The 15,964-nt window shown below is 49.0% G+C and overlaps 2 protein-coding genes across 8 annotated transcripts in view; both read right to left on the bottom strand.

Moving 5' to 3' along the window:
* ILKAP (ILK associated serine/threonine phosphatase) overlaps positions 1-1,114 on the bottom strand; it is a 57,785-nt gene extending 56,671 nt beyond the window's left edge. Inside the window, exon 1 of one of the 4 annotated variants that reach the window (XM_084638488.1) lies at positions 970-1,114. In XM_084638488.1, coding sequence (XP_084494614.1) covers positions 970-1,027 — 58 coding nt within the window. In that variant the 5' untranslated portion in view covers positions 1,028-1,114. Of the gene's footprint in view, positions 1-496; positions 827-969 lie in introns of those variants that run through there. The other 3 variants (XM_084638489.1, XM_084638487.1, XM_084638486.1) reach the window with 3 other exon arrangements.
* An 8,356-nt stretch (positions 1,115-9,470) lies between these two features.
* KIF1A (kinesin family member 1A) overlaps positions 9,471-15,964 on the bottom strand; it is a 223,114-nt gene continuing 216,620 nt past the window's right edge. For all 4 annotated transcript variants that reach the window (XM_084639637.1, XM_084639634.1, XM_084639635.1 and 1 more), the window contains one exon: positions 9,471-15,338. In XM_084639637.1, the coding sequence (XP_084495763.1) occupies positions 15,296-15,338 (43 nt within the window). In that variant the 3' untranslated portion in view covers positions 9,471-15,295. The remainder of the gene's footprint in view (positions 15,339-15,964) is intronic.

Below are 15,964 nucleotides of genomic sequence, written 5' to 3'. Positions count from 1 at the left end.
CCTGAGTTTTCTTCAATGACCCTATCCACCTCTCTCTAACCTGCATTCCACTCACTCCCTGCCTTATATTTCTGCCTCTTCTCTCCTTTCTCCCCCTCAAATCTAGATGGACGCTATACAGTATGACAGGTTTCAGAGCAACAGCCGTGTTAGTCTGTATTCGCAAAAAGAAAAGGAGTACTTGTGGGAGCTTAGAGACTAACCAATTTATTTGAGCATAAGCTTTTGTGAGCTACAGCTCACTCACGAAAGCTTATGCTCAAATAAATTGGTTAGTCTCTAAGCTCCCACAAGTACTCCTTTTCTTTTTGCTATACAGTATGTCTCTTCTCTCACTTTGCCCCTCCTCAGCCCCCCCTCCTCGCGCACACAGCGCAGTGGAGTTTTACCAGACACCAAACAGCCCTGGGCTGATCCCATAAGCGAAGCCAAGCCCTGGACCACTCTCCCAGAGGTGGAGGACGAGACTCAACCCTGAGAGCGCTATCAGTCGCACCTGGCGAAGCTGGGCTCTGCACCCGCCCTTGGGTGGCGTGCGCGGGGGCCAGGCTGCAGTTGTCCCCTGGCTGGAGCCCACAGGTACGCTTCGCCCGCCCTTCACAGCGAGCAGGGGCTGCAGAGGCCGCGGGTCTCAGGCCACCCGCCCCTCGCCCATGGCTGCCCGTCGCAAGAGCGACCACAACCAGCCCCTTGGTCCGACCCGAGGAGCCCGCCGCGGCCTCCCGCGGCACCAAGACTGAGCGTGGCGCAGGAGGACCCGGGCACATAAGGCCAGCGGTACGGGCCAGGAAGCGTCACCCCGCGCGGCCGAGCCGGGTCAGGCCCGCATGTTTCACCTCACGCCGCAGCCGGGCGCGGGAGAGCGGTGGTTGCTAAGGCTGGCCCCGCCCAGAGGGGCGCAGGGCCCGCTGGGAGATCTCGGCCCCGGCCACGACCCCCTGCGGCGGGAAAAGGTGCGGCCACGCTCACCTGCTGCCGAGGGATCCGGCTCCGGCTCCGGTTCCGGAAAGTCCCCGAACAAATCCATCCAGCCCGGCCCGAGACTCCAGAGCCGCTTCCTAGTTCCTGCTCCTGCTAAGGCCCCGTTCCACCCTCCCTCAATCACCCCGCGGGGCGGGATCAGAACCCTTCGCCGGCCAATCACCCCCGAGGGGCGGGACCAGAGCCCTCTCGCCTACCAATCACCCCGAGGGGTGGGACCAGAGCCGCCTCCTGTCAATCACTTGGCGGGGGTAGGGGCCTGGGGCCGTTGCTAGTGGCTAGTTTTTTTGAAGCAGGTCCTAAGGCCTCTCTCAGCTACTAATCACATGGTGGGAAATGGGGGTCCCCAGGTCAGGCCAGGCCATACCACTGTGCTGTGGCCATCGCGGGGCAAGCAGGGCCTGCAGGTCTGGCCTTCGCCTGAGGTCAGGCTCTGGCAGGGGGTTCTAGGGCAGGGCAGGGCAGGTGTGTTACCCAGGTGCAATGGCCCTGGTGTGCTTGCTGCCCCCCAGTGCCAGGCCCGCCATCGCTCCAGGCAGCGCTGCCCTAAGGAGCAGTCTTATACCTACATGCTGTGGGGCTCGGCCTGTGCCACCTGCGTGCTTGCATTGTGAGCATCAAAGGCACGATTTGGCCTAGCCACTTGGTGCTAGGTGGGAAGAACTCAAAGCCCAAGTCGGGGGGAGGTTAGAAATCTATGGAGCCATGTTAGGGCTGTCCAGGTTTTCCTAGAGTTTTTTTAGAGGTAACTGTCCTGGGGCATATGTAACACTGCTCGGTACACACAGTTTTTCTGGTTCAGGCTAATCCTGGATGGCCCAGGTTTTTGTATCAGAGGTGGCAACCCTAAGCCAGCTGGAGCACATCACTTCAGTGCTTCTTCTAGGACTGTTTGGAGACTCTTCCATTACCTCCTTTGTCAACTTTCCCTTCAGAGTGAGGGAGTCAAGCAGCTTCTGTTTACCAAAGATTTAGTTAGCTCCTGATGCCATGCAATGAGGATGTGACACAGAAGAGTGCTGGTAGGAGGCTGCTCTTTGCTTCTTGGGTCTAGTCACCTGACATGGATCAGGGTTATAGAAGCTTAATGCTCCAGTTACATGGTAAGAGGTCAGTATCCACTAACTCCGGTGTCCACTGTACAATTCTCCCTCCCACCCCGCCCCTACGCCCGCTTACTAACTGTGCCACATGTAGCAGGATCTATTTCTCTGTGACATAATCCAATACAACCTTGATGTGAGCCCTGTGTGAAAATATGATACACCGGAGGGTGGGGTGGAACCATCCCATTTTAGTTCACAAAATACTTTCTGACACTAGTATTTGTCCTGCTGATATTAACATTTAATTTTGTCCGCAAGGCCAGCCATATTTATTCATTAACTCCCCACGTGATTTTGCTTTCCACATGACAGAGAAGGCTATATAGCAGAAATCTTTTCCTTGGTCACTACAGGAATATATTAATCATATTTAGGAATTCTGGGTTTCCAAATACCATATTCACATTGACAGATCATGCTAGTCACATAGCTTAAGGCACTATGAAAGGTGCTGAGATACCATGGTGATGGTCATGGTATCAGAAATGGACTATAATAGAACAGAATCTGCAAAACTTTCTCTGAGAGCTTGCAGTGTTTTTAGTTTTGTCCCCTAATATTTCATGTGCCATACATAGGTATGCGCAGCACATTTCATTAGGGTGTGCACCCAGGGAGCCCCGCCCCGACCCCATCCACTCCCTCTCACTTCCCGCCCCCTGACTGCCCCCCTCAGAACCACCAACCCCCCCTCTCCTTGTCCCCTGACTGCCCCCTCCTGGGACCCTGACCCTCACTGCCCCCCAGGACCCCACCCCCTATCTAAGCCTCCCTGCTCCTTGTCCCCTGACTGCCCCCTCCTGAGACCCCCCCCACTGTAACTGCCTCCCTAGGACTCTACCCCCTACCTGTCCCCTGACTGCTCTGACCCTTATCCATACCCCCACCCCCAGACAGACCCCCAGGACTCCCACATCTATCCAATCGCTCCCAGCCCCCTAACAGGACCCCCAGAACTCCTGACACATCCAACTCCCCCTGCTCCCTGCCTGCTCTGACCCCTCTCCATATCCCCCCGCGATGGGCCCCCCCCAGAACCCCCAACCCATCCAACCCCCCTGCTCCTTGTCCCCTGACCGCCCCCTCCAGAGACCCCCCCACCTCCTAATCACTCCCCAGGACTCCACCAACTATCCAACCCCCCTGTCCCGACTGCCCCGACCCCTAGCCACATCCCCGGCCCCTGACAGGCCTCCTGGGACTCCCATGCCCTATCCAACATCCCTGTTCCCCGTCCCCTGACTGCCCCCAAGACCCTCTGGCCCGTATCCAACCCCCCTGGCCTGGCCTGGCCCGGCCCCCTTACCACACCGCCCCTCAGAACAGAGTCCCCACCAAATCCCACCCTTTCAGGGTTCCCCTCCCATTCTGAACTCTAGGGTACAGACGTGGGGACCTGCATGAAAGACCCCCTAAGATTATTCTACCAGCTTAGGTTGAAAACTCCCCAGGCACAAATTCTCCCTTCGGTTTAAGTAACGCTGCCACCACAAGTGATTTTAACAAAGAACCAGGGAAAAGGACCACTTGGAGTTCCTCTTCCCCCAGCAATCCCCCCAAGCCCTTACACCCCCTTTCCTGGGGAGGCTTGAGAATAATACCCTAACCAATTGGTTACAAATGTAACCCAAGCCCCTGGGTCTTGGAACAATGGAAAAATCACTCAGGGTCTTAAAAGAAGGATTTTATTTAAAGAAAAGGTAAAAGAATCACCTCTGAAAAATCAGGATGGTAAATACTTTACAGGGTAATCAGATTCAAAACACAGAGGATTCCCCTCTAGGCAAAACTTTAAAGTTACAGAAAACCGGGATAAGCCTCCCTCTAGCAAAGGGAAAATTCACAAGTTGAAAAGAAAAGATAATCTAACCCGCCTTGCCTTATTTACTTACTCTTTTTGTAATATCAAAGTCTTGTACAGGATGGTTTATAGGAGAAGGAGTTTTTTTGACCTGATGCTTCTCTGCTTTCCCCAGAGAACACACCAGAAAGCCTTCCCCCCGAAGATTTGAAAGTATCTTCTTTCCCCGTTGGTCCCTTTGGTCAGGTGCCAGCCAGGTTATTTGAGCTTCTTAACCCCTGACAGGTAAGGAGGAATTCTAGGCTACCCTTAGAAGTATGGATATGACACACCCCCTGGACATTCCCTTGACCAATGACGTGATGGTACTTACGGGGCGGGCGCAAAGAGCGCCAACCAAGCTGGAGCGCAGTGGTGGAAGAGTGCTATGACTGACGTAAGTCAACAAAGGTCACATGTAGTGCTGGGGAAGTGGTGATTGGCTGGGCGGGCCCGGGCAGGGGGCCAAGGGAGTCATGGTAGCAGTGTGGGGTTTGCTGTGTGACACAATTACAACCACTCTGTACAGCTGCTGGGGAAGTTTGTACAGGCAACAAATACACCCTGTGTGGGCAGGGGGGACCCTGTCACCAGGGGTGGCAGGTTTGTAGAAATTTTGGTGGTGCCCAGAACACGCCCCTGCCCAAACTCTGCCCCCCACCTGCCCAAGGCTCTGGGAGGGAGTTTGGGTGGGGGAGGTCTGGAGTGCAGGCCCTAGGCTGGGGCAGAGGATTGGGGTACAGCGTGCAGGCTCTGGGAGGGATTTTGGGGATGGGAGGAGGTGCAGCGGTGAGGTGTGGGGTGAGGGCTGTGGGGTGTGGCTGCAGATGAGGGATTTGGGTGTGGGGGGGGCTCAGGGCGAGAGTCGGAGTGTGGGAGGTGAGGGCTCTGTCTGGGGCTGGGGGCTTGGGGTGTTAGAGATGTTCAGGGCTGGGGCAGAGGGTTGGAGTGCAGGGGGATGAGGGCTGTGGCTGGGACTGGGGATGAGGGGTTTGTGGTATTGGAGGGGGCTCGGGCAGAGGGTTAGGGTGCAGGGGGATGAGGGCTCTGGCTGGGACTGGGGATGAGGGGTTTGTGGTGTCAGAGGGGCTCAGGGCTAGGGTTGAGAGTGCAGTGGGGGGGGGGGTGAAAGCGCTGGCTGGGCGTGAGGGCTCTGGGGTGGTGCAGGGCTGGGGATGAGTTTGGAGTGCAGGCAGGCTGCTCTGGGACAGGGGCCAGAGAGGACTCCCCCCAGCCCCTTCCCTGCTGGCAGCAGTGAGCTCTGGGGGAGGAGCCCCCCTTTCTTGCCCCCCCAGCAGCACACTCACCCCCACCACTGTCAATCCATGTGCTCCCAGGGCCCCTCTCAGGTCCAGGAATCTCTCTCGCCTCCCCTGTGGTGGGTGCTGGGGGGTGCTGCATGCGCCTCCTCCCCTGCTGTTGCCCCTGACTGTAGCCTCACTGGGGGTGAGGGATGGGGCTGCCTCCTTGTCCAGCTTGGGGCAGGAGTGGTGACTGCGGACGAGGGGGCCCCTTGTGCTGGTGGAGGGTCCTGCCGGAAAAGGGGAGGGTCTGAGGTGGAAGGGCAGGTTCAGAGTCAGTGTGCCCTGGCAGTTGAGATGGGGGGTACTAAGACCCTACAGCAGCAGTTGCTGCAGGGAGGCAGCATGGAGCTGCATGGAAGAAGCAGGGACACTCTGCTCCAGGGCCCGGGGAGGTGTGTGGGGGCAGCAAGAGGGAGCTGGAGGAGATGTGGGGGGCGGCAGGTGGGACACCCAGCCCCAAATATTGGTGGAGCTGGGCCCCTGGGCCGACTCCACTCACCCCGCGCTGCTGGGGCCAGCAGTGATGTAAACACGGCTCTGACGCCACCGCTGCCTGCAACTGCTGCAGCCTCCTCCTCTTCCTCCTCATGCCCCCACCCCGAGCCTCCAGCAGGGGAGGGGGGAGGAGCAGCCTTCCCAGCCGGAGCTCAGGGCATTAGGGTGTGCCTGGGCACACCCGGCACACCCTGTGTGCATGCCTATGGTGCCATATATCACTATCTCTCTAGATGGTTTCCATCTATATTCTCAAAACCAGGAAGATGGGAAGGGATAAGATGAAAGTTTCAGTGTTAGCTAGAGTACACCTATGACCTCTGTGTTTGCTGCCCAGAAATAGAATGCAAAATTTGAGAACTGGAGCTAGCTGGAAAATAAGGAACAGTTTCATGAAAACATTTCAGACAGCTCTTCTGAGAGTTGAGGTCTACCTCAATAGACGGGCACTTATTAGCACTGTCCATGCTAGACAGGCTCACATGGAGTAAAATTCACTGCTTGTCTAAAGTGAAGTGAATCCATTGGATTTTACAGAGTTGTGCACATAGACATCAGCAGTGAATTTGGCTCATTATATTCACAATGGTTTCTTCTTCAACTGGGACGGTTTTTCAGTGCCTCAGGAATAATTATCTCAGCCAGATGAACCAATCTAAAGTAGAAACACTGAACCCAGTTGTCCCTTTCCATAGAACTCTGGCCCAGGGTGATCTCTGGGGGAAGAAATCTTCATGAGGTTCCCCCTCTTGTAGTTCTCTTCCCAGTTGTTTTGTTAGGGAAGAAGGTTGGGTTTGCACCAACCTCCCTGGAAGAGCCAACCGTGATTCTCAGGAACAGTGGGAAGAAAAACCAGATGCATAGGGGTGGATCCACTGTTCCCACAGGTGCCCTGCTCCTGCAAAACAGCTCCAATGAAGTCAAGCTGTCAAGGTTTCTGATGCTAGGAGCTGCCCCAGGCACTGCCCAAAAGAGAATTCCCCATTCCAGGGCATGGGGCATAGAAAAATAATGCTGCCTTGGGTTGACATTTACGCAGCAGATGCCATTAAAACCTCCACCTGCAATTAAATCTACTATAGTAGTATCCCCTGTTCTAAAGGTAGGCCACACTGCAAATAAGTGAATACTGCAGTGCTGTAAATATCCTCTGAATTGGAAATGATCTAATCCCTATTGTCCTGTGCCAGAACTTTTTCCAGCTTTTAAGTCTTTATAACAGAGTTCTGCTATTCTCATGGTGCTGACACCTATGGTATATTTTTTGATACATCACTGTGCAGCACCTTGTGTGTTCTACATTGCCTGCTTTAAGATGTTCCTTAGGTTTTTTGTGCTCAGAGTGTGTTTGCCTATGACTAGCAGAAGCGTTTAATCAAAGATTTGGGTGACTAGCTTCAGGGTTCCTTTGGGTAGGGATGAATGGCTTATGAACTCTTAGACCATTACCTATTCTATGTAGGAAGTTCAGTCTGGGAGGATTCAGTCTGATTCTCCACTCACTTATACCAGTGTGAATCAGGAGTAACTCCACAGAAGTCAGTGGAGACAGACCAGTGTAAAAGGTTCGATTCTGCAATGTGCTACTCCTGGGGGAATTCTGTGCCAAAAAATTAAAAACTGTGCACAATATTTTAAAATTCTGCAAATATTTGTCAAAATAACACTATAAAATCATGCCAGTTTCAATTGTTTTGGTAATTTATTTCAAAATACATGTCAGCAACTATGTCAGTAACAATACAGGCACAAAAATTTTCCTCTAGGAGTGGAGAGTTAAAGAAATCCCTGTTTCTCTGCTCCCTCCCCCTCAGAGCCCAGTAGCGGGGGCAGACACCTGCACCCCTTAACCTTCAGAGCCCAGCTGTGGGGTGCCCTCCCAGCCCAGACACCCACACTCCCTACCCTGCCAGATTCCAGCCATGGAGTGCCCCCCAGCTCAGACATATGAACCCCCTACCCCCCAGATCCCAGCTACAGAGCCCCCTCCACCCAGACACTCACACGCACCCTCTATCCCACAACTTGGGGCCTCCCCAGCCCAGACACTCACACCCCCTCCTCACCCCAGCCCAGACACTTGCACCCCCTCTCCACAAGATCCCAGCTGTGGGGCCCACCCCAGCCCAGACACTCGTCCCCTTTGCCCCCCAGAGCCCAGCTAGGTGTCCCCCCGAGCCCATCTGCAGGGCATCCCACAGCCCAGAATCTGACACCTCCTAACCCCTAGAGCCCAGGGATCCAGAGGGAGAAACAGCCTGATGCTGGGTCCCCCAGGCTTGTGTGGATATTCCTGCAGGCCGCCTCCTTCCTTCAGGATGTGCCAGGAACTGCAGCTTCCAGGAACCCTCCAGCTCCTTCCCCCTCTCCCCGGCAGGTGTCTTTTATTTGTGAGCTGTGCTTTGCTGGGTCCAGTGACCCCTAGTGGCAGCTAGCAGCTCTGCAGCCCATTTCTGTGGGAGAAAAAGGAAATTCTGCATTCACATTAATTTCTTTGCAAATTCTGCATGTGCAGTGGTGCAAATTCCCCCAAGAGTAATGTGCTGAGCACTCTGGTCCCAGTCTACTAAAGCACTTACGCTTGTAACCATTGATGTCAGTGGACTACTTACATCCTTAAATGTTTTGCTGTATTGGCGCCAGAGTGCTGAGCATTTTGTGTAAGCGAGTGCTAAATGAGAGGGCAATTGACCCCATTGTGTTTATCACCTTAAGTGCTACTGTTCTATTACTATATACTAGTATGACAAAGCTCAAATGGTATAAAATATGGTATAAAATATCTGAACATACATATAAGTACCCCCTTGAAGCTACAGCATCATAGAATCATAGGGTTAGAAGGGATTGCAAGGGTCATCTAGTTTAACCCCCCTGCCAAGATGCAGGATTTGTTGTGGTTAAACCATCCAAGACAGATGGCTATCTAGCCTCCATTTTAAAATCTCCAGTGAAGGAGCTTCCACAACCTCCTGAGGCAGTTTTTTCCATTGTCCTATTGTTCTTCAAGTTAGGAAGTTTTTCCTGAGATTTAATCTAATAGACCACCCTTTACTGGGTTGAGAAGAGAATTCTTTTGTCATACTAATTTATCCCTAGAGATATGTTGAGTTAAAACCTTATTACATGTTATTAAACCTGACCCCACCTATTTCTTTAAGAAAAAAAAATGACCAAGGAGTCATTGTCCAGTATTTGCATAAATGCCACATTTATTTCTTAACTGAACAATGCCTTAAGTATACACAAACAGTTTAATACCCTAAATTCCAACACTCATAGTTTAAGACATCGAGAAAACTAGACTCATGACTTCAGTAATTTTGTTATTATACAGTAGTACAGGGTGTGCCCACAGCAATCACATATATACAAAGCAAGAGAAATGGTCTCCCAGCACTTGGGGATGGCATCACAGGAAGAACTCATGTGGACAAACTAGATAATGGAAGCACAGGCAAAAACAAACAAAACCAAACCCAACCCCCCCCCAAAAAAATCCCCCAACCAAAATAAAATAAAAGTAACCACAACCGCCTTCATTTTACAGTAAGATCTTAATAACAAGTTGAATCTCATGAAGAGTTCCTTCATACAGCTCATTGATTACCAGACAAAGATTTCAGAGTAACAGCCGTGTTAGTCTGTATTCGCAAAAAGAAAAGGAGTACTTGTGGCACCTTAGAGACTAACCAATTTATTTGAGCATAAGCTTTCGTGAGCTACAGCTCACTTCATCGGATGTAGCTCACGAAAGCTTATGCTCAAATAAATTGGTTAGTCTCTAAGGTGCCACAAGTACTCCTTTTCTTTCAGACAGAAAGAGAGACAGTAAGAGCACCTTAGAAAGGTGTAAGCTCTTACGGGCTGCTGCTGTTTATGACATGCATCACTGGTAACAGCTGGAAATGCTTATGTGAGCTCCTCCAGTTCTCAGTCAAGTGCTGCCTCCTTTCCCACGGTAAAAACTCAACTTCTTCTTGCTTGTTTCTTTTGAGGTCAATTTGGGAAATCTTTCTCTGTGGTTACAAAACCAGCAGTTCTCTGAGGGCCCTTTGAAGAACTGGTATTTCTTTTTTTGAGTGAGTACCTCATTGTTGGCTGAAGATCATCAGGATGGGTGCTTCATACGAAAAACTTGATGTAGACAAATGACTGCCCCTTGCATGATTACAAAAGGCCAGGCAAAGACAGTCCATTGATTTCGAAGCTGTTTCCCCATGACAAACTTGTTCAATTAAATTACCTCTTATCCTACCTTCCTGATAAGTCATGATTAACTTTGATGATATCATTCTATCTCACTGACCTCTGTTACACCAAGGGAACAGTATGCTTCTATTACTGTGCAACTGCTGTTACTTCTGAGTGACCAGTCTACAACTCAGCTGTGTCACACTGAATTCAATTAGTTTTCAAATTCATCTACACATGTTGAAATATACTGGATGACTTCTCCAAATGCACCCATTTTGGATTGTTTCTTCATTATAAGGACTATATGGGTCTTTTCCTGTGCCATTCTTACCCTCACAACAAAGTTTCTATGCCTCAGCTTTGACCGAAGCTAAAAGATTTACGCAATCTTTAATATTTAAATCCTGAAGACCCTTTTCATCCTCAAATCCCATGGAAAGAACAATGAATAGAATTTAGTCTCAGCTACTCTAAGGGCTGATGCATGTATCATCTACTTGAATTTTTGAGAATGTATGTCTCTCTGGGTGGGACTCTCAACAGCAGGGATGCTAAGTTAAGGAAAGGTGTGGGGTGTCAGATATAGAAGAGGACTCTCCAGGACTCTCCACATATAGAAGATATAGAATTAGGACTCTCCAGCCATTCCCCAGATGGTACTAAAGAAAATAACCCTTTTGGGGAATCCACATGAACAGCAGATGGCTGCTATTTGGATATTTTATTGGGAGCCAGTATAAGTCCCATAAGCAGTCATTATTCCTCAACTCTAGATCTTTATATTTGCGGCCTGATCCAAACCCACTGGTGTCAATGGAAAGACTCCCACTGTCTTTGGATCAGACCTGTCTCTAACTCAGAAAAGTAGTGTACTCTGCAGGTTTGCTGGCCTCAGGCACACAGCACTGACTGAGTGAAACCAGATGTCTTCTCCATAACCAAACCATCAAGACCATGCTCTTCAGGATCGCTGACCTAAGGCAAGACCCATAACAGTATCACCCCCAAGCCATCCTTCCTCTCTGATCTGGCAGGGATTCCCAGAGGACCCAACACTGGCATTTGCATCCCTTCCTCATTTTTCTCCCATTGTCTCCTGTGATTCTGTGTCTAGTCCAAAACAAATACAGGCATGTATATAAGGAAGCATGGTGATATACTTTTATAACCTAGCTACCTCCACTCTAGACAGCTCTAACCTGGAGAAATCTCTGAGAATGAGACTGAATGAGAGATAAAAAAAAACAAAAAACAGAAGTCCAAGAATGTCTTGATTTACACTGAAAATCCAGAGTTCAGTTGGGATGAGAATGGAAATTTAATAAGCCTGTTTTACCAAAGAAAGGGGCTTAAAATTTCATATGCTTCCTAAGATTGGCTCCAGAACACTTTGGTTTACACTAGCTCTTGATAGGACAGTACCAGCCATTCAGGACATTTCTTAGAAACTGCATCAAAACAACAAGTTTTTGACTATGAAGTATGTTAAAATAGGTACTCAAGCCAAGTGGTCTTTACCAAGGGCCTGATTCAAAATGCACTGAAGCTGATGGGAGACTTTCCATTGGCCATCATCAGGGCCTCAGTGGAAGGACCTATTTGCTGCCAGAGCAGAGATTGCTGAAACGTATTTTCACCAGCTGACAATCAGTTCTTTGGGTGAGGTTTAGCCGTTAGAATGAGCCCTAGTCCTTTCTATGAAAGCTCCCTTATAAGCTGGGAGATAGAACAAAGAATTGAGAATTAAAAAACCCTAGAACTTAAGACTGATTAATATGGATATATACACAAGGGGGAGTGCTCTAACTGTTCTAGGTCTTGATTCAGCAGTCAGCAAAAAACTGAGGCATGTGCTAAACCAGGGGTCGGCAACCTTTCAGAAGTGGTGTGCCGAGTCTTCATTTATTCACTCTAATTTAAGGTTTTGCGTGCCGGTAATACATTTTAATGTTTTTAGAAGGTCTTTTTCTATAAGTCTTTAATATATAACTAAACTATTGTTGTATGTAAAGTAAATAAGGTTTTTCAAAGGTTTAAGAATCTTCATTTAAAATTAAAATAAATGCAGAGCCCCCCGGACCGGTGGCCAGGACCTGGGCAGTGTGAGTGCCACTGAAAATCAGCTTGTGTGCCACCTTTGGCACGTGTGCCATAGGTTGCCTGCCCCTGTGCTAAACATTAGATTTGTGCTTAATTCCATTCAGTGTGATTTAAGCACATGCTTGATTGCTTTGCTGGATACGGATGGACATAAGTATGTGCTAAACATGCTTTTCTGAACTGAGGCCATAGTTTGGAGTTTCTCTCTTGCAGATTCTCATTGAAGGCAAAGCATCTCTCTCTGTGTAGATAATAACACATAAGATTTGTTTGTATGTATAAAGCACTTATCCCAGGCATTAGGCATTTAATTTAATTATTAAAATTCAGTCCTGTATTTAAAAAAATAATTCTAAGTCCATAAGGAATAGCTGTAAAAACAAGAGACCTTCACCTGGGTCAGCAAGTTGCTGTCTAACCCATCTGCCCATGTAGGACTGGCACAAAGAGCCCACTGAAAGGAACAAGCACTGCCACCTGCACTGACACTGTTCCCTGCAGGAACCTGCAGTGCCATCCAGGTCTGTGAGATAGAATGAAATTCCCTGGGACTCGTAGTGATGCCGTTGAGCTGGTCAAAAGCAAATCGGGGTCCAGAGGGAAAAAAAAGCACAAAAGCATGAATCATAGAATCATAGAATATCAGGGTTGGAAGGGACCTCAGGAGGTCATCTAGTCCAACCCCCTGCTCAAAGCAGGACCAATCCCCAACTAAATGAGAGCTGAGGTAAACAGTGGCTCAATACAAATGCACTGTCTCTGTGCAGACAGGAGGCAGAGGCTGGGGAATGAAATCTTTCTTCACACTGCAGCATGGTGGTGGGCAGTTTGCTGGGAGCTTTTGTGTGTGTGTGTGACATCTCTACCAGCCCATTGAGGTTGCATGGAGGCTTTGTTGGGCTCCCCACGTCCCCTTACTCTATGCCCTAGCCTCCCCAAAATAAGAAAAAGTGAACGGAGAAATACACTGCATAGACCATGTCCACTTGGAGCCACACATACAATACTCAACAAACACAACAGAAAGGATGGAAAAGTGCCTAAGAGAACCAAGGCACAGCCGTCCTGTGCAAATTAAGGTCAGCCGTGAAGTGTGACAATGAAGCATGGACCAGCGATGGTCCTGGTATATGTATGGAGGGAGGGTGAGCTCCCCCTGTTTCTGCCTGGAGTTGGGTGCATACAACCAACTGGAAATCTTAATTAAACAATCTGGGTAATTAAAAATTTATAAAGACCTTTGCTGCTTAAGTTACTTTAAAAAGCTTATAGCAAGGTCAGCACTACCTGACCAGGTCCTTTCCATGGGGAGAGGGGTTATTAATGATGTCATATGTCTGCTTTGGTATGCTTCCCCCACCAACTTAGCTGTTCTATGTAGGCAGTCTAAGCCTGATAGAGAGGTGGGGCAAGGGGAAAGAGGATGAAGTTAATGTTTTAAATGGGGGAGGGGAATAAGACAATGTAATCACATATAAAAGTAAAGAGAAGTCGCAATTTCTCTCATCCTTGCCCACCCCCATGCCATTCTCTTTGCTACCCATTCAATTGCTGCAAACAGATTCTTCCCATATGAAAGAGAAGAGAAGTAAAAGCCCTTTCAGAAAAGGACAGTGAGACTCAGCCATCTGGTTCAAGACAACTGTTCTGAATTTAGGCTCCAGTGTAATTTTATGATCTAGCTTTGACCACCCCCCCCCCATAACAACCCTTTATTAACTCGGACCATCTGCACAGATGTAACTATATGGGCAATGCCCCAGGATTCACTAATGAACCAGCATTTGGTTGCAGTAGCCACCTGGTAGCCCAGAACAAGCTATTGCTAGCTAAACAGAATGCAGGTCTGCAAGTAATGCACAAGACAGGTCTGTCATCTCTCTCCATATTATACTCACTGTCGGGATGCAATCCCTCCTGCCTCTCCCCACTTCCCAGCTGGGTGGGTTTTATCAGATAGGATTCTTGAGTCCCATCTGCAGTGTGAGTCCCTGTGACACTGATTAATCCTATTGGAGGTTTCCCAGCTAGAGATTAGTACAGTACAGCCCAGGCCAGAGATTAGTACAGTACAGTATAGATGGCCTGCATACTTACTAGAAGGTGACTGAGGATATTGAGAGGCAGGCTGCATTGTACTCATTGGGAGCGTTCGAACAGCACCCTACCCCAAAAGTGGATTGACAGAACCATCTGCCCTTCCAGAACTTCAGATCCCCTTTCCATCCCTTTCACCCCATTTGAGGTTGGGCCCTGAAAACAGACAGAATAGAGGTAAGAACCCCAAACCAAATCTCCTGTGTAGAACCAACCAGAACCTATCATCATTGCAGTCTACCTGGGTTTCAAGCACTTGGGGGAATGGAGGGGATGGGATACACACACAAAGTGCTTCGATAAGTGTGGTGACTTGTCTGTGTGCATGTCTTTGCTGTGCTATGTGTGGATTGCCTCGTTTGGGATGGCATAGTGTACTATCCAGTCACCACCTGGAGGAAAAGTGGTTTGAGCTCTGGGGTCAGTGGGGGCAGGAGGGTGAGAGTTCTGAAGTCAGTGTGTACATGTTTGCACACAGGTGGGAGCATGACCTCCTGAATCCATCCAGACCTCCCAGTGCTGGGGATTGAGAAAGAAGACAAAGATGGCATCACAAAACAGCCTGACAACCCCCTCCCCACTGGCCCACCTTCCAAGGCTCTGCCTTCCCTGGGAGAGGCTTTATGTGTGCAGACATGAGCAACAAAACGGGAAAAACTGAACATACAGATTGCAGTGAAGTAAATAGAAATAAATACTTTATAAATCTCAAACTACCATAACTTAATCTACCTTTTTTTATATGTCAATAAATTAAGAAGTATCAGTACTTAAATCTATCACTTTCTCTTCACATGGAAGCAATTCCTCATGACTTGTAATCTCTGACCTTTCAAATGCTCCTGCCTCCTTAAATTGTAGCCTTGCTTTAAAATAAAAAACACAGCTCCTGCTTTTGAAAGTTACAGGTTCATGTGACACCAAGGTCACTCAATGAGGAGATGGGCAGAAGATCACGTGCACAAGAAATCATGACCAGGCTGTACTAGGCTTTTGCAGATATAACAGAAATGCATTTTCCCAGTGAAGGTGTAAATCGAGATGGATCCATTTCTGGAGCAGGCAGCTGGGGTGGTGGATGGCATAAAAGATTTGACATTAAGATAGGGACTCTTGTATAGAACCAGCAATCTTGATCCTGCCGGCAGACAGATGAAGTGGAGAGCGGTTTTAGGTTAGATTCTCATCTGGGCTGTTCTCCTTCTGGACAGCTTGGATCTGTTTTGGAAACCAGGAGACAAAAGGAGTCAAAGGACTAGAAAAGGAATGTGGAGAGATAGAAAGGGAGACAGACACTCTCCTTGTGAGAGACCCTATCATGGAGGTAGAAAGAGGTGCAAGACACACAGAAACTATGGGCTGGTTTAACATCGGCACAGACCAGATGAGACCAGACCCATCCACAGCCCAATTAATCCATGTGTACCTGACAGGGGGCAGCACCAGAATCAATCAAAGGGAGGGTGGGTAGGTATGTTTCTTTATACAATGACTACAGAGAATTTCTGTTTATTTCTTTATCTTCTTTTAACTCCACTACTGAAATTATGATGTTTTGTTCTAGGGATTAAGGATCAGATCCTCGACTGATATAAAATAGGTTTCATAAAAGAACTAGATTCATTCATGGAGGATAGGTGCATCAATGGCTATTAGCCAGGATGGACAGAGATGCAAAACCATGCTCTGAAGTGTCCCTAGCCTTTGTTTGCCAGAAGCTGGGAATGGGCAACAGGGCATGGATCACTTGATGATTAACTGTTCTGTTCATTCCCTCTGGGGTGCCTGGCATTGGCGACTGTTGGAAGACAGGATACAGGGCTAGATGGACCTTTGGTCTGACC

The sequence above is a fragment of the Lepidochelys olivacea genome (genome assembly GCF_965140295.1).
Source record: "Lepidochelys olivacea isolate rLepOli2 genome assembly, chromosome: 9".
In the NCBI taxonomy this organism is placed as follows: domain Eukaryota; kingdom Metazoa; phylum Chordata; order Testudines; family Cheloniidae; genus Lepidochelys; species Lepidochelys olivacea.
Note: the sequence above shows the minus strand (reverse complement) of the source record. Positions and strands in the feature narration are given on the sequence as shown.